Source organism: Bidens hawaiensis, unplaced genomic scaffold, assembly GCF_021521415.1.
Source record: "Bidens hawaiensis isolate Kalapana, Puna unplaced genomic scaffold, B.hawaiensis_p1.1 tig00026857_1, whole genome shotgun sequence".
Taxonomy (NCBI): Eukaryota; Viridiplantae; Streptophyta; class Magnoliopsida; order Asterales; family Asteraceae; genus Bidens; species Bidens hawaiensis.
Genome location: NW_027494329.1, coordinates 107563 through 126592, shown reverse-complemented (window position 1 = coordinate 126592; position 19030 = coordinate 107563). Strand labels below are relative to the sequence as shown.

The following is a 19030-nucleotide window of genomic DNA, read 5'->3' as shown; positions in this document are numbered from 1 at the left end:
AACCTGCAACCCTAGAAAGAAACTCATCTCTCTCATCGAACTCATCTCACTTCATTTGCATCGTCTTCTCAAATTCATTTCATAATTCATCATTTGTCAAGCCAAAATTGATATTGTCAACGTAAATCTGGACCAAGAGAAGATCATCCTTCACAGCCTTGTAAAATAGAGTACAATCCACAGTCCTTCGTGAAAACCCGCTCTCCAACAAATGGTCAACCAAAGTACTGTACCAAGCTCTCGGAGCTTGGTGAAGACCATATATAGCCTTGTTTAACGGTAAACACGCTTAGGATAATCTGGATCTTCAAAACCAGGAGGCTACTTCACGTAGACCTCTTCATGAATAGCCCCGTTCAAAAACGTACTCTTTACGTCCATTTGATAGACTTTAAAATTCTTGTAAGCAGAATAGGTAAGAAAATTTCGTATAGCTTCAAGTCTTGCAACTGAAGCATACACTTCATTGTAGTCAATGCTTTCACATTGATTAAACCCTTGGACTCCAAATCTTGCCTTATTTTGCAAAATTACCCCTGATCATCTTTCTTACACTTAAATACCTACTTCATAGGAATCACCTTACGAACTCGATTGGGCTTCTCAATTAGATCCCAAACACCAAGACGAACAAATTGTTATAGTTCATCTTACATTGCTTCTACCCAATACGACTCTTGTAACTCCATTGAAACACTAGTCACCTCTACTTGGGATAGGAAGCAAGTGTATTGGGCAATGCTTTGTATTCCTGAGGCCTTGATATCAACATAGACACCTGGCAACGGATCTTCAACAACGGTTGCCACTTGATGTCGTGTATGAACTCCCTCATTCAAATCACCAATAATGTTGTTCTGGGAATAATAAGAATGAATACGAAGAGTCGGATGCTCAGGAACTTCAACATGTCTTGCAAGTTGGTGACGTTTATATCAGTCGCTTGTTCAGTCACTGGGATGGAAGATTCACCTCCATTAACCGCATTGTCTTCTTGATTGTCAATTAAATGTTCTGAGGTTGAATCTTCAAAGTCGGCATCATCAGATGTATCAGAAAACACATCTGAAACTTCAGGTTGAACAGGTACAAAAGTAGATTGACGAGTAGAAGAACTTGGAGAATGCAACAGTTCATTTTCTAGGTAAGAACGAAGTAGGTCTTCATTTTGTACCTCAACCAAGGGAGTGAAAGAATCAAAGAGACCATCATAATCGAACATTCAATCTGGTCCCTTGCCAACAGGAGGTGTGGCGTGCCTTTGACAATAAATATGGTACCACTCTTCAACACAACTAGAGGAGAAATTAAACACTCATTTCCTAGGTGAAGCATACCCAAGAAAGTATCCTTCAATTGCTTTCTCCTCAACTTTCCCGCGTCTCTTTTTAACATTATGCCAGGACATTCAAACGGCTCAAAAAATTGAAGATTCGGCTTACAGTTATTGAGAAGTTTATAACTTGTCTTCTTAAACTTCTTACCTGTGAGAACCCGGTTAAGTGTTTAGCAAGCAGTATTCATAGCTTCATTCCGAAATTGCACAAGAAGCTTAGAATCTGCAAGCATGGTTCTGTCCGCATCAATGATGGTTCGATTCTTCCTTTCAGCTACATCATTCTGTTGTGGCACGTAAGGAGCACTATATTCATGATGAATACCTCTTTGAATACAAAAGAACTCCATGATATTATTCTTGACTTCCGTGCCATCATCACTTAGCATTCGTCTCACTTTCAATTTGTAAAATGATTCGATCTTAGTGTCATTTGTACAAGAATGGTTGTCTGATCCTTCATGCTCATTAATAACACCCATGAAAATCTTGAATTGTCGTCGGTGACTACCAAACTAAACAAATGTCCACCAATACTCACGCAGTTAACTGGACCAAATAAATCAATGTGGAGACGTTCCAATGGAGTATTGATTGAGTTGATCTACTTCAATGGATGAGATTTCTTCTTTTGTTTTCCTTTCTTGCACGAGAAACGGTGATCGGTAATATGAAAATGCTTCAATGATACACCATCCACCAAACCATTTGCCATTAAATGATTCATCTTTCTTATGTGAATATGACCATCCTTCTATGCCATAGGATCGTTTCTTTCTTTATAGCCTTTGAAATGAAACAAGTAGCTATTGAAGAAGATGATGCTGTGGAAGCTATGTCAAGAACATAGATTTCATTCGATGTGAATGTGGCCCATCCTTCTGTGCCATAGGATCGCTTCTTTTTCTATAGCCTTTGAAATAAAACAAGTAGCTGTTGAAGAAGATGATGATGTGGAAGCCATGTCAAGAACATAGATATCATTCGATTGAGGTGATCTCATGGCAACCATATCCTTAGGAATAACAAAGTTGGGATTTAAGATCACACATTCAGTACTTGTGAATAAGGTTGTAAAATTCTTGTCACAGATTTGTGAGACACTCAGCAAATTATGGTCAATCTTATCACAAAAGTTAACCTTATCGAACATGATCTTCCCATTGGACACTTAACCCTCCTTGGTTATAAGTCCACCATTATTACCTGCAAAAGCAACATAACCTCCTTGAATATTTTTAACATTAGAAATAAGATTAAGATTGCCGGTTATATGTCGAGAACATCCACTATATACAATCCACTTATCTGCAGAGATAGTCTTAGACGAACTCTAAACATGAAAGGAAAGGGATTAGTTTGAAGAAGTAACCCAAGCCTCAATCTTGGGCTTAACCTTAGTTTCTTTTTGACACTCAAAAACTATAGCTTTCCATGTTGGTATATCTCCAACAATAACCTTATCATCTTTTACTTTCTTCTTCAAAGCTTTTTGATGTAACTTCTGGAATTGTCTAAATGTCAAAGTTGCCTTCAACCTTTTAATCAATTTAGCCTCAACAGGAGTTACATCAACCTTGACAATCTTACAAACAGGTTTAACAAGCTTTGCCTGTTTGTTGTCATTCTTCTTCAACTCATTATTAACCCCAATAGCCTTTTTAAGGTTAACAATGTCAAAAACCTTTTGTTTCTCATCTACTTTTTCTTGTATTGGTTGCCTTCTCAAAATACTTTTAATCACAGACACTTTGTGCTTGATTAAAGGTTTCTCAATATTGATTGCCTTAGATTCAAAATGAATTGCAATATGACCCTTTTCACCACACGAGAAACCTGTTCTCCTTCCCACAAATTTGTGTAGTGAACTAGGTCTTTCATGTAAACCATCAAGTTGAGAACTAAAAACCTTCACTTGAGACTTAACCAATTTTTCTTCTTGTTTTTGTTTGTAAAAATCTAAGTTAGAACACTCAGACAAACTCTTAAGCATATCTGACCCAGATGATTTAACAAAATGATTTTGTTAAAACCAAATTGGTTGAGATTTTTTTTGGAGTTCCGGCTTATTTTTCTTGATTTACCCAATAGAAAGTCTATAATTGTCTCTTATCATAGCAAGATCAACAACTAAGGTTTCATTGCGATTACGAATCTTCTTAAGTTTAGACAAAGATTCATCACAATGAATGCACATTGTCATTTGAGAATCATCAGAAACATCACTATCAAATGAACTAGTGCTAAAAGACTTAGATGAAATAGAAGAGTTAGAACTTACCTCTTCAATTTTAGCCATGCAAGAAAAAATATCCTTCTGATCATTACTTGAAAGTTCTGAATCTGAATTAGACTCCTCAATTATCACACTCTTATTCTTCAAATCACCAGCTTCATCTTGATCAACTTTAATAATACTAGCCATGTTGACTTGCTTTTAATCAGAAGATGATTCACCTAACAGTTTCATTAACCAATCTACGCCCTCTTGAATCATCATAGCCTTTGTCTCATTCTGCTTTGGTTCTTCCAAGGATTTCAGAGGTACCTCCTTTGACTCTTTGTTTTTATATTTCTTGTGAGAGATATAGTTTCTATCTTGATTCTTGTTGTTTTAAGGATACTCTCTCCTTGGCTTGTCACACTCTTTGGCAAAGTGACCAAATTCTTCACAATTATAGCATTTGACCTTGAGTTTGTCAAAGCAAATACTTTTGCTCATAGTTGGGAGATCATTCCCAGTCCTCTTCATATACTTCTTGATCTTCCTCGTGATCATTGCCATGTTCCACTTTAAATCCATTAGTTCCAAATCATCAGGATTGATTTGGTCATAATCTTCATCAGTCATGTCACATGTGGCAACCTTACTACCCACCAGTTGTTCATAGTATGACATGAAAGATCCCATAAAGGCAAAATGTTGTTCTGCGTCTTTCATGTTTACATTTGGTAGAGATGGAGTAGGCACTGTGCTTGAGCTTGTAGAACTTGGGCTTGTAAATAATTGTGGATCTTTAAATGCTTCAGGAGGAGGAACCACATGACTTTCTTGAGTATATAAGGCAGTGATTGGTGTAGATGTACTCTAGTTAGTTAGATTTTCCCCACCATACAAAGATGGATCTTGATTAGCCTTTGATGAGCTTTGACACTTCAACTCATATTCTCTTTTCTCTAATTGTTCTATAAAGTCCATACATTTAAGAGTTGGTTCTTTGAAATAACCATTCTCAGTCAAGATCATCACAAAAGTTGAGTAAGAGCTAGGTAAAGCATCTTTCAAAGTATCAACTCTATCAGATTAATCTTTATGGAGCTCATAATGATTCAACTCAGCTATCAATGATAGTATCTAGTCAACAATTCTCCCACTGTCTCATTTGGCAAGATGTTAAAGTTCTTGTATTGGAACTTCAACATAGACTTCTTGCTCTCTTGGGTATTTCCCAGACTTCTAGCTTGTAAATAAACAAATAGAGAAGCTGAAATCTTTATATGGCTGAATTTATGAAAAATGTTTTCAAGTAAAGCCATAGTCAATGTAGAGTAGGTCTTGACTTCTATATCATATGTCTGCTTCTCAACAGCAGTCATTTGATCAATAGTATTCCCTTTGACCAACACCATTGATGTCCATAGTTGGCCTCACATATGGAGTATCCAAAACAGATAAGCAGTCCAAATCAACCCCTCCAAGATGAGATCTAAATCTTTGACTCAATATTTGAAACTCATCAAGGCTATTCGACTTTGGAGTTTTGCCATGAGACCAAATCTCATTGTCATAACTGAGCATCGTTTGCATTAGGGAATTCTGGGAGGCTAGAGCATAATAGTTCATCATTTTTGAAACTTAAGGGTTAAAACTGTTAAGTATAAAAATATAAGGGTATAAAATGACAATTTGAGAAAGATAAGGTCAACGAATGGATAGCGAATGAATAAGGATAGTGAATGAGTGAAAAATAAATGAAATGTTTGGCGAATGGATGATTTATCAGCAAATGATACTGTAGTAACGAAAGGGGTATAAGATGAATAGTTTCTTTAGCGAATGAAAGGGAAATGTAGCAAATGAACAAAGTTTTAATGAGTGGGGTTAAAATAGTTATAACAAAGTGTCACACCCTGTTAAGCAATTTGCGGATAAAATGGAAAATGTAACAGATACAACTGGTATCAAATACATTGTTCATAAAGAAACGTTACTAACTAATTTACAATATATTACATTGTTCTAGCATCTTTTACAAACTAAGTGATACGATCAAAAGTAGCTCTTCAATTACTTTACTTCTAACTCAAATGTTCATAGCATCGTTCATAATCCGAACACGAAACACATAAGCGAACTATTCCACCTTTCTGATTACCTGAAAAGCATGTTTAAAAATGGTCAACTACGAATAGTTGGTGAGTTTCATAAGTTTTAACGAAATCAGTTCTGCGTACCACACGGTAATAGTTGCATGTACGCGCATATATAAAAATGTATTTACGTTTGTATATATGTACCGCTATGTCTCTGTGTGTACTTATGCAGGCATGTAAGTTTATAATATGAATTCGAAATTACAATAAAATCGTGACTGTTTGTTCGTATTGCGTGTTTCCAAATTCCATGTTTAATCAACCACTGTGGCCCCCCTTCCGCCTACAACGGTTCTGCGTAACATCAACCACTGTGGCCCCCCTTCCGCCCACAACGGTTCCACGTAAAATCAAACATTACACAGTGTACACGCAAATAATTAGTATTTTCTACACATATTATTTCCTATGCCTATTCACATAGCATGTATATAGACACATATACACATATAGTATTTATCACGTATCACCAAACACTATGGCTCCCCATCCGCCTACAATACGCATAATCACATAATTTTCTTAACATTCATGTCATAATCAAGTTAGTTCGTTTAATAAGTTGCAGCAGAACTTGGCTCATAGGCCATACTCAACTTTAGTTTATAAGTTGCAGCATAACTTGGCTCATAGGCCATACTCAACTTTAGTATGGTACTATTGTGGCCCCCCTTCCGCCCACAATAGCCCCATGGTCATCACAGGCCACGTTATTCCCCATGGTCGTTACAGACCACGTTATTCACCCATGGCCGTTACAGACCACGTTATTCACCCATGGCCGTTACAGACCACGTTATTTCCCCAACCTGTTGTGTTTAGCATTATATAGCGTATTTGTATAAACATGTTGTCACGTATGATTTCATTATGTTTTGGCATTCGTAGTATTTCCATTTAATATATCAATCACGATAATAATCACCTTTCATCAACACGTAGTTTATCATTATGTTTGTAGGGACTTTTCATATATGAAGGTTCAGGTATTTTACGTTCTGAACCGTTTTCAGATAGATAATGCATATAAACATGCTTTTCACCCCAAAAGTTTGTAAAACAATTTAAAGGGTGTGGTCATGAAACTCACGGGTTTGTAGGCACCCAGTGCGAGGTCAGCTCGGGGTTCGTTTCCCTTGCTATCACTTAGTCCCTATAATTAATATTATAATAATATTAATATTTTAATATTATTATAATCCTCATACTAGACTAGGCTGTATAGCTAATCTGGGTATAGCTGTTACACCTAGAAAGTGTCAGTAGGTTTAGATTGTGATGTTGTTCAATGTCTAATGTTTAAAATCGAACTTGGCTCAGTTTCCCCGTTTCACCAGCTGGGCCAAGTTGCTCGTTTACGCGTTTGGAAAACAGTTATGGGGATGTAAGCTTGGGTAAATGTGTTGGTTGATAAAATGATTAAGTTATAAAGAAAGATCACAATTTAGAGGTCTGGATTCGTTACAGGGCTCGTTTCGTTTTATTCAGTTTGATTTGGAGAAAAACACACACAATCTATCCAAATTATTCGGATTTCTCACAAAAAGTTAGTTTTTACATAATTAATCCAAAATATGCTTTTTGATCATTTTTTATGTTCCGATATTCCAACAGGTTCGTTAATCACGAACTTGCCGGTTTTCGTCAAAATTGAATTTGTTTAATATTCAAATTAGCATAATTAATTATCCGTTAGTCATTAGATCATGAAAATATAGAAAATTATCAAATAAAATATGAATATTTTTATAAAAATATTTCTGGAATTATTTACTGATTTATTAATTTATAAAAAATCATTTTATGTGCTATAATTAGCCTGAAAATCATCCGTTTATACCAAATGATTTCCGAAAAATCCGCGAAAATTCCTGAGTGACCAAAACACTTTCCAAAATAACTTATAGCAATTCCAAAAGCTAACAATCTTGCCAAATAACCTTTTTGAGCCGAAAACGACCTTGAAAATCCGAATAAACGTGAACGCACAAAACATACTTAGGCTTTTCCAAATGATCCCAAATTTATATTTGATAATATTATACCAAATCTAATTTCCCCACAAAATTTCATAATTTTTCCAGCATTTTAAGTATTTTTCCCAAATAAACGCCCCAAATCGGTAATAAATTCGTCAAATATTCTCGGATGGTCGACAAATTACGAAAATTGGACAGGTACTCATTGACATGGCCTTGATGTCCCTACAAAATTTCATGACTTAATAAAATGCACATCATAACCTTAACCTAAACAACCCGTAATCGAGTATATCGGCACTACCTTTGCGTTTTTCGTCCGTTTTCGCTCTCTTAATCCAATTTCCGGGTTCTCGTGCTTCTACATAAGCTAGCTACATGTCCTATATCACAAACCAAGCATGTATCATCAAAAGACCAGCCATGAAAGTTAGGGTTTTGGTTAGGGTTCTAAACCGAACTTTTGAACCGTAAAAACTTCGTTTAAACCCTCTAATCTGTGTTTATGGCCAAAATAACTTATAAAACCATATTCCTAACCATGTTTATAATCAAAATATATTTTTGGACAATTTTTAGGGTTTTTGCATGGTTAGATGTAGTTTTTGACAATCAAACTATGTTTATATGTGATTAAACAAGTTTAGAAAAGCTAGAAATTGATCAAATAAGGTGATTTACCTTAGGGTTATGTGTGTGTGTGAAGGAACCAGAAGAGGCTGTCCAGAACTTGCAGGAACTATCACAAAATATCTTACTTATTATTCTTTTATATAAAGGAAACTTAAGGGTGGAAAATTCCACTTTGGCGGGACGGAAGTTAGGGCCCTCCTTGGGCCCCATTTTGGGCCCATTTTCCTTGTTTTGCGTGCCCAAACGTGAATTCCCGAGTCCATGTTTATTTTGGGTTCGGTTTTTGGCAAGAAAAATATATCAGAAACAACAAACATCGTGAAAACGAGTGTTTTTCGGCCATTTTTGTATAAATTTAGAAAAACATAGTGTTTGTTTGTAAAAATAAAAAATATTTTCAAGGATCAATTAAAACATCCCCAACAAGTGCTTGATAGATATTTTTCAGCTTAACGGATGATACAATGCTTGTTTTTGAACTATCTTTCACGTTAAAATCCATAGCGGGTAGCTAAACGAGCATGTCTTCGTTTATCTAGTTTGCTATCGAACTAAGGCCTTAATATCAATATATTGGCTTATAATAGACGTATATCACTTATAGATGGCCCCTCGGCATATCTGGTTCATAACCAGACCCGTTCGGTTATTCGTTTGTTCGTTACGCAATAAGCGGTTAAACGCTTATTCGAGTTTGTAAGTACTAAGGTGTGTCCGATTTTGTCATGAATGTCACACAAAGTTCATCGAATGAATTCAAGAAAATAGCGAATGGATTCATATCTTCAAACTCAAACCTAGAACTTAACCAATATCAATACCATTCCAATTCACAATCAATCCTCGCAATTCACGCCAATTACCAATCCGAACACAAATTCAAACCAAAACATACCAATTCTCAGTCAAACTCGCTTCAATTTTGAATCAATCAAAGTCAAACAACACATTCAACCTACTGTTCCTTCCTTCCATAACTAATTCAATCCAAATTAAATCAATATCAATAAATTATACTCAATTTAACCAACCTGAGTCTAACTAGCATTCAAATGAATGACCCTCAATCCATAATTCATCCAATTAAACAGTTAACATGAACGAATTTACACAAATACCGGTCCGTACAAGTCTGAATGTCAATTTAAGTTCCAAAACACCTAATTATCCTAATTGATTCAACAAATTAACTAATCAATTAGACAGTCCTTCAGCTCTGATACCACTTGAAAGAGCATGATTCATCATCATTATAGCATATTTGGATCTAGTCTTGTGATTATAGTTGATTAAGATCGATTAGGGTTCAATGTGTGTAACTGTGTGTTTTGAGAGCAAATTTGGGCAGAGTAATGACACTGATATCTCAAAATAACTGAATTCGTTAATTACTTCATAAAATTACAAATATATATATAACACTAGTCTCATTCGCTAAACATACTTAGCGAATGGGCCCCTTTCTCTACACCATTCACTAAACAACCTTAGTGAATGGCCGCTTATAATCTAACTAATATGCTAGCATCCTTAGTGTATGACCTAATAAACCAAAACTTCATTCGCTAGACAGACCCTAGCAAATTACATGATTACAAAACAAGTCCCTTAACTATTACAAATGACCAAATCTAATATAACAAAGACTAAGACGACTAAAATATGCATTAAAAATCTCGGAATGAATATGTGCGAAGTACAATAAGTAAGATAAGAAAGTGTGTATGTATGAATGAAAGATTTAAAGGTTAAGTACGGAATGTGTGTCTCCTAATACTTATGTGTAAGAATGTGAATGCTTGACATGTTGCTTGTTAAACTAAAACTCACTCAGCATAGCTGACTTTTAGTATGCACACAGGCAAATAGGATGAGGCGGCTGGCTTAAGAGGGGCGCATGGCAGTGAAAAAAGGCCTGGAATCTAAAGAATGAAGCTTTTATAATGTTTTCTTTTATGTTTAAGTGATTAAAGACATGTTATTTATGTTGGTTTAAATCGAGATTTGAATGGTTATGTAATAAATGTATGAAGTTTTACTATTCCTCAAAAAGTTTAAATTAACTCTGATGTTTAGAACTGTGTTATGAGTAAATCCAACGCCAAGTAAGACTGTCAGGTCTGGGGCTTTACATTGAAATAATGAAAATGATGAGGATCAAGAACTAAGCTCTGCCAATAAATGAAATTTGAAATAATTGGCCAAAAAGAAAAGACGCAAGTAAGACATAATTGAAATCTCTCACGAACATAAAAGTTTTGAAAAATTGGTCCTCACAACTAAAAGTTGTAAATATGTTAGATACAAATGAGCATTTGTGCATAAGTGTAATGAAAAATGTGACAATTATGCAATATATGACACCATTGATGGCACAAGTATTTACGCAAAACTCATTATTAATTAGAAGGAGAATTATTTTTTTCTGGTTGACACAACAATTTTTAATCTGGTAATATAAGAAAGATTCAATATGTGTCTAATATATACATTATGATAATAAAATTTTTATGAAATCCCCAAAGGATTTAAGTTTCCATAATCATATAAAATAAGTTCTCGAAAACGATCTGATTGTAATATATAAATTCATATCCGAGTACATTATTATTCTTGTATACATTAATGAATGAAAATACATGGAATTCCTGGTGAGTTTCCTAATACGATTTATTGCTTAAGAGTAAACATCTTAAGGATGTAATACATATGCATCAATAAGCATATGGTGATTATTCAATAAACTATGTATACAAATTGTGCAATATGGGACGATAATGAAATAATTGTTGACAACATCTTTGAATATGATGTTGAAAATTATTAGCTAAATAGATGAAGTTTGTATGTCAAACTCTTGAAGAGTAAAATTTATACATGAATAGTCAACATGAAAGGAAGTCAATATGAATTGTAAAAACTCCTGAATAGTACATTATATGCATCATTCGTAAACATGGAAGAAAGTCTAAAGGACTATAAAATACATGAAGCATTCTTATTAAAAGCCCGAGAAATATAATAAAGCAATAATATCATGTTTAGAAACATTAAAATATGCGTGATGATAGCATTGTATCTCCTAAATAGATGATAAGCAGGTCGAGCATTTCAATAACGATATTTTTATATCAATCAAACATAATCTAGAAGATATTGGATTATTTTAATATGGATGAGCTTCAACTCATATAGATTAAATTACCCTTATTCTAAATACATATTCTTGGTCAAGAAGTGTCATTGTTTATTGCAATTGATGTAATATTTATTTCAATTTAAACAAAACTAGATATATTATTTATTTATTTTTATTGACAAGATATAATTTGCTCCAATGAAGAGACATCAAAATAAGCTAAACATAGGTATTTTGATACATGAAATGTATGAAAGATATAAGTTTATACGTTAAAAGGTTTGGTTAGTCATATTGATGCAGAAAATGCAATATAGCAAAGTGATGGATCCTGTGGTTTTTTTTTTGCAAGATAAGACACTACAAGTCACTTATTTACAAGATGAGACACTACAAGTCATACACGAAGATAGTACATCATTCCTCCAAATAAGGAAGTATACACTAAAGGATCAAGTGGTTCATTGTTAACTACAAAGTCTTAGAAAAACTTTTGAGGAAGATCGAAACCCGTCACTTAAAGGATGTATAAATGAGGGGGGCATTATACGTGTTGCACTCTTTCTTCCTTAGCTATAGTTTTATTTCATTGGGTTTTCCTAGCAAGGTTTTTAATAAGGCAGCATCACTAAGCGTATTTCATAATGTGGATAGTCAAGGGAGAGTGTTACGAATTATTATTTATTAGATTGACTCTCCACATACATTTAGCATTATGTGATTACTCTCCATGGGCTTAAGTTCATTCGAGAAATGAACTTAGTACGAGAAATACGAGAAGTAATTTTAACCAATCAAAACTTTCTTTTCATTTTTTTATTTAATTAATTAGGAGTGTATATATGTCAACATTTCAATTGCTATAAATGGTTTAAAGGTTTCAAAATATATTTGGGTTCTTTTTTTTTTAATTTCTTTATATACTTTTAACTAATAAATAGTTTAAAAGTTATAAATGTTTTTTTTTATTATTTTAAATATTTTTAATCAATTTTATGTGTAAGAAAATATGAGTTATGTGTAAGTGAAAATAAAATAAACTAACAATTTGTGTATTCGAATATGAGTTATGTATAGGTTAATATTAATTACTTGTTTGTGAAAATGAAATAGACTAGCAATATCTGTAGGAAATCTATAAACCTACACAGAATTAACAACTTGTGTATGCAATTTGTAATACCACCTACATAGTATATGTATAAACCTGTACATAACAAAAGAAACGATTTTTTTATTTTACATATAAAACTAAATATAATACATTACAAAAATATTAATAACCTACATTTAGAGCATTTTCATATGCACATTCGTAATGCCACCAACACACTGCATGAATTTGTGTAGGCTATGCTGGATTTGGTATTTGATGCATTTAACGAATTTTAAATGAATATATTATTGTATTTAATTTATAGTACTTTTGATTAAAAAACTTAACTATACTATTATAAGAAGACTATAGTTCACATGACATTTAACTAGGCCCTATACATAGGATGCCAAGTAGATATCATGTCAGCTATTTCCTATTATATCATGACCTATGATTCGTTCTCTTATTATAGCCCATGACCCGTTTTCCATAATAGTAAAGCTTTGTAAAAATTTGAAAAATTAATTATTGTGTGATACAGGTCTTGAACTCAAAACCTTATGTTTCAAACTAAAGATCTTTATCAACTCCATGTAAGTGGTAATTATGTTAGATTTGTTGACTTAACATATATAAATATGCATTCTCATCAAGTAAAAAACCAAAATTATATTTAGTTGAGCTTTCCATAATTCATATATACAAATTGTATAGTATAAAGTATTCAAATGAGTTATATATATATATATATATATATATATATATATTCTTATTCTTATTCTTATCGACCAAAATCAAATAATTATTATGTTTTAATTAAATTTAATTATGTAAAATCATTTGTTTTTATAAATATGGCATTTACAATTCATTAAAATAATATAACATACACATATATATTACGTTTTCTTTATTTTCCACTCGTTTGTAACACGGGTAACTAACCTAGTAAATTAGGTAGTATTTGGTATGAAGAAATGGTTGTTGGAATGAAATGGATCATTCCAAGGGAATGAAATTAAACATGTTTGGTTGTTATATATCAATGAATTGAATCATTCCAAAGAAATGTAATTCCTTCCATTTATAAATATAAATCTAAACAAATTGATTTCTAACTTTGAGAATTAGCAATAAATGTCAATTAAATGCTATTAATAACTCCATTTTGACTTTAAAAACCTACTAGACAAAACTGCACTTTACATTAAAATCCTGGTTAATAATATTCTTGTTAATTACAAATTTGTCATCTTAATTTTGGACCATTGATTTAAATATATTAATATTATGTTTTTATAAGTAACCAATTTTTAAGTTGATAATTTTAAATAATGATTCTAAAAATTAAGGTTTTAAATATTTTATATTACTTAATTAATATTAAGGTTTTATGATAGATGATATTATTGAATGAAGAGGCAAGATTAATTTAAAATTAAAATTTCAATAAACTTTAATTTATTAAATATATATGATATTTACTAAATTGCAAGTTTTTTTTTTCTTTCAAACCCTTAAAACAAGACAAATTCACTAATGGTGTATTTTCAGTGTTTATGTTAATTTAAACGAGCGTGTTTCTTTAACCAGCTAAAGTATCAAACATGGCTCAAGTCATAATAGTTTATGATTAGAATGAGTTTTGGTCCATGGGTTAGTTTGAAAAGGTAGCCATTTACTTCTTTTTTTTATTTGAGTATTTAATTAACCCATCATTTATGTTAAGTTTGTCATCTTAAAAATTCACAAAAATATAAACACTAGATTACATGTTTTGGTTTTTCAGAGAGACAAGACAACTTCTTACATTAGGAATACAAATGTTAGGCATTAGCACACTGTTAATCAGATGATAAATTGACTTTGTATACATGTTATTATTAATATTTCAAAAATATAGTTTTCTTTAGTGAACGAGTTACACTTGCACCGAAAAAAAAGGTTGTTCAAGTAATTAGCAAACGTTTGCTATCCATGTTTCTGGGAGACGAAAAATATTACCATTATTCAGATGATATCTATCAGGCATAAAATGATACGTCATAAGAAAGTATTAGTTTCCTAATATTCTAAATGACCTCAAAATCTAAGGTTGTCAATTCATATGTTAGTGCTAAAAAAGGATGTTGAAGTGATGTTACTTAAATTATCTATACAATGAAACTAAACTATATGTAAAAATACAATATGATAATCGTGCTATAGAAGCCGAAATCATAACCGAAAGTAATACTGAAACTCACACTTTTTTTACTAAAAAAATCCTACACCTTTAGCTAAAATAATTAATTTCAAAGAATGAAAATTTCACTTTATTTTTGTTTTGCAGTAAAAATTAATAAAAATTAAGATCAATCACTATAGATGATTGGTTTGCTTTTGAGACAAATTATTTTTACTCATGATCAGTTATCTGATGCATTATCTAGAGTTAAAAGTGTAAACAATGTGAAACTACTAAGTTATGAAATTGAAAGTAAAATTACAAATAAATCATCAAATATTGTGTACAAAGAAATATTTAGAGATTTATGAATTCTCTAACAACTTTTTATTTTCATATTGTGTAATGTGTAATTTATTCTACCACAAAATATAACTTTATATCTGTTAAACGCATTTTTTGTATTCCACGTTGTGTTATTATTTAAATAAATTTGTTTATTACAACCCGTGCACTACACGGGTACCTAACCTAATTGAGATATAAATAAAAAAAGTCAATCTCTTTTCTCTCAATTCTCTCTATCACTTATGTATATAGATCTTGCTAATAGGTCGTCGTTTCACAACACATTTAATGATTGTCGATTGAAAAAAATTTAATATGTTAAAATATATTTTATTTAAATACAAATAACTTAATAAAGTTTATTTGGTCAACAATCTAATTTAATCTAACTATACTATTTAAAGAAAACTTACTGTTCGCATGCCATTTAACTAGGCCCTCTATATAGGATGGATGTTATGTGTACAAGTTTAACAAATTCCACTTCATTATCTATTTCTTTTATAGTCTTGAACCGGAATGATAAAATGAAAAACATGTTGTTGGTGTAAATCGAACTCACTATCTTGCTTTAAAATGCTTGTGGCTCACCAACTTTACAAGGATGAATTGATACTAGCATTCTCTTTTCCATAATAGGTATAGATTCACAACATTCTATTTTGATATCTTTTAAAATACAAATACAAATTATTCTTATTAATCCATGTATTTTTGAAAATATGAGATTATCCATTCATTAATATTTATTGTGTAATACTTTATAATTTATAAAATTATAATGTTCATTATGTAATTCAATATTTATATTTGACGTTTTCTATAGTTTTCATCTGTGTGTTACACTAAACACTAACTTAGTGCACATTAAAAACTCCTCATGATAAGATAAAAAATATAAATTGGATTTTAATAATCACGTCTTTTTGTAGTGTGCTGATAATAATCACATCTCAGAAAATAGTTATCATTGGTTCGGTCTTTCATACTAATTGTTTTTATTGGACTTCACTAAAAAACTTAACCATGTTAATTTTTATTTTAAAATTTCAAAATAATGTTTTAAAGCTTTGAATTGAAGTATGAATACAAGTGGATTGATGTAAAATTAGATCAAGCTGTGCTTTAAAATACTCATTATTATAAGATATAAAAAAGTAAAAGAAAAAAACATACTAATTACCTCTTTTCCATAAAACTTTTTAATCCCTAAATTCAGTTGTTACAAGAGTATGAATATTTTGTCATGATCCTACTACACTTTGTTGTTGAATGTTGAGAACAGAAAAATTGAAAAAAGAATAATAACCAAGATATGGAATACCGAAAATAACCTTTCTGGCTTTCCTTTGAATACAAGCGGTTGAAGGTGAATCTGGTAATTTGACTCAAGAGGTCAACACAGGGGTGCACAAGTCCAAGATCTGGACTCCTACAAATCAATGACACCATCCATTTCCATTTCCATTTCTTCGATATCATCAAAGCAGCTGTGACTGCCGGCTTCAAATTCGCACTCGTTTCGTAAGCCCATCCATTCAATTCGATTCGATTCCTTTTCTACTTTACAGGATTTTTTCTTTTTTCGAATTTTGGTTTATTATTTTAGGTGTGAATGGCGTCAGATCCGAAAACGTTCGTGTTCAGCGATGTCTCCATACACAACAAGACCAAGGACTGCTGGCTTATAATCGATGGAAAGGTTACTTTGCTGTTCATTTCTGATTTTAATTTGACTACTGATTGTTATTATTGTGAATTTTGTTGATCTTGTTTGGTAGCTTGAGACGGTGTGATTTTGTGTTTTTAATTTGTTAATTGACTTTAGTTTAGTTAGGGGTTTGGTGTGATTTGTTGAATTATTCAAGCGCTCTAGTCATATGATAGGTAACAGGAATTTACTCAAGTTTTCTTGATTCAAAACTTTAATTTCCCTTTACTAATTAGGGTTTAGATCTAAGGATTTATTGATCTAAAGATCTTGATTTTTGAAACCTAGACGGTTTAAGTCTTAAACTGAAGCGCAACGATTTTCCTAAGCCAGGCACAAGGTTTTTATATGATTTTTTTTTTAGCATCCCCTACACAACATTTTTGGTATATTATATAAATTATCTGTGTTTGACACCCTGTAGCATAAAAATGATCTGTGTATAAGCGGCGTGCCTTTTTTGCTTTAAAATCGCTCCTCATCTGTGCTTTTTGGACTTTGGTTGCCTGTGTAGGCAAAAGCGACAAGGCCATGCTTTGTCTAGTTTCGCACTTCATTGCGCTTAAAGCATGCTTTTTAAAACCAAGTTAGGGCAACTGGGCAAGGAGTTTTTGATTAATACTGATATGAAAGTGTTTGGTTTCTTTCCTTCTCTTCAGTGCGCTTAAAAAGCACACTTTTTAAAACCAAGCTAGGGGTTCGGTTTAATGAGATGGGGTTATAATAAACAAAGCATATTAACATAGGGCAAAAACTTTTTGATTAATATTTGATATGAACAGTGTTGTATGAAGAAATCGTTTGGTTTATGTCATTCTTGTTGCTTTTATTTGTGATCAAGTGGTGATAAACCTAATCTGCAACAGGTTTATGATGTGACGCCATTTATGGAGGATCATCCTGGAGGTGATGAAGTTCTGCTAGCAGCAACTGGTAAGTTTAACTCTGAGATAACTTCATCTTTCATGCCTATGAAAGTGAATAATAGTAATAATGATATTGGCCATTGATGATTGGTGTTTGTTGTAGGTAAAGATGCAACTGATGATTTTGAGGATGTTGGCCACAGTGATGAGGCTAGAGACATGATGCACAAATACTACATTGGTGAGGTAGACAAGTCAACCGTTCCTAAGAAGCGTGCATATGTGGCGCCTGCCGACAGGGTCTACAATCAAGACAAGACTCAAGATTTCATTGTGAAGATATTGCAGTTTGTTGTGCCTCTTGTGATCCTTGGGTTGGCTTTTGTGGTCAGATCCTACACAAAAGAGAAGTCCGCTTAAGGTTTAGATGGTTTGCGGTTTAAGTGAGTTGTGGAGAATGTTTGTGTTAGCTCATGGACTCTTATTGAACATGGTGAGTCTGTTAAAACATATTACTCAATCTTGGTTCTTGGTTATTTGGTAGATGAATAATGTGTCATGAAGACGGACGAGTTTCTCTTAATTATTAATGTATTGCATTGAAAACCATCTTGTCCATTTATACAATTGAACTTTGCACTTCTTCATGCTCACGAACTACCTTCGTTTATATTGCATGTGTTGAATAAAATGAACTAACGAAGGGGTGAAATGTCAAATAACAGAAACAACAAAAAGTTGTTTATTAGGTTTAGATTTGACATTATTTAGTAGGTATAGATTTGATAACGTATGGACTACGGCTCTGAATTTGACTTTAACCTTTTGAAGCTTTCACATTGGTGATGTAGATAATGATAACTCAGGAGAATCCCGTTCATAATATAATGCAAGGAAAATTCTCAAAACAAGCCAATTAAGGAGACTCGGCCAAAAATTTTTAGAAATCCTATAATAATCCATTAACCTTGAGATTTCAAGCCAAATCTGTCTGACTCGTGACATTTGGGTTTGTGCCAAATCCGTGAGATTTCAAGTCAAATCTGTTTGACCCATGAGATTTTCAAGCCAAATCTGTCTGACCCCTGAGATTTCAAGCCAAATCTATCTAGCCTGTGAGTTTTGATACTAAAACTGTTTCCTTGAAAACCATCTCATCCGTAAGATTTGGAAAAAGTTTGAATTCACCTCTATCCACCATTAATTCACCACCACCATCACCTCACTTCTTTGAAATAATTCCGATTAATCTTCGTCACCATCTCCGTCCTTCAACTACCAAAATCACCATCTCCGGCCACCGTCGGCTACACTATCTCCAACCACCGTTGCATTCACCATTTCCGGCCACCGTTGTATTCACCATCCAACATCACCA

At 32.6% G+C, this 19030-nt stretch overlaps 1 protein-coding gene across 2 annotated transcripts; it reads left to right on the top strand.

The window, feature by feature from the left end:
* Positions 1–16546: 16546 nt before the first annotated feature.
* On the top strand, positions 16547–18293 carry LOC143574197 (cytochrome b5-like). 2 transcript variants are annotated; one of them, XM_077058875.1, is made up of 4 exons: positions 16547–16594; positions 16685–16777; positions 17653–17719; positions 17816–18293. In XM_077058875.1, the coding sequence occupies exons 2-4, from the start codon at positions 16691–16693 to the stop codon at positions 18070–18072; spliced, it is 411 nt and encodes a 136-aa protein (XP_076914990.1). In that variant the 5' UTR covers positions 16547–16594; positions 16685–16690; the 3' UTR covers positions 18073–18293. The 2 variants fall into 2 exon arrangements, with proteins under 2 accessions (XP_076914990.1, XP_076914991.1); XM_077058876.1 differs by having other exon boundaries at positions 16584–16599.
* The last annotated feature ends 737 nt before the right edge of the window (positions 18294–19030 follow it).

Coding starts and splice junctions, on each gene's coding strand:
- LOC143574197 (XM_077058875.1), top strand. CDS start 16,691: ATGGCGTCAGATCCGAAAACGTTCGTGTTCAGCGATGTCTCCATACAC. Junction 16,778..17,652: donor GGCTTATAATCGATGGAAAG/GTTACTTTGCTG, acceptor AATCTGCAACAG/GTTTATGATGTGACGCCATT. Junction 17,720..17,815: donor AGTTCTGCTAGCAGCAACTG/GTAAGTTTAACT, acceptor TGTTTGTTGTAG/GTAAAGATGCAACTGATGAT.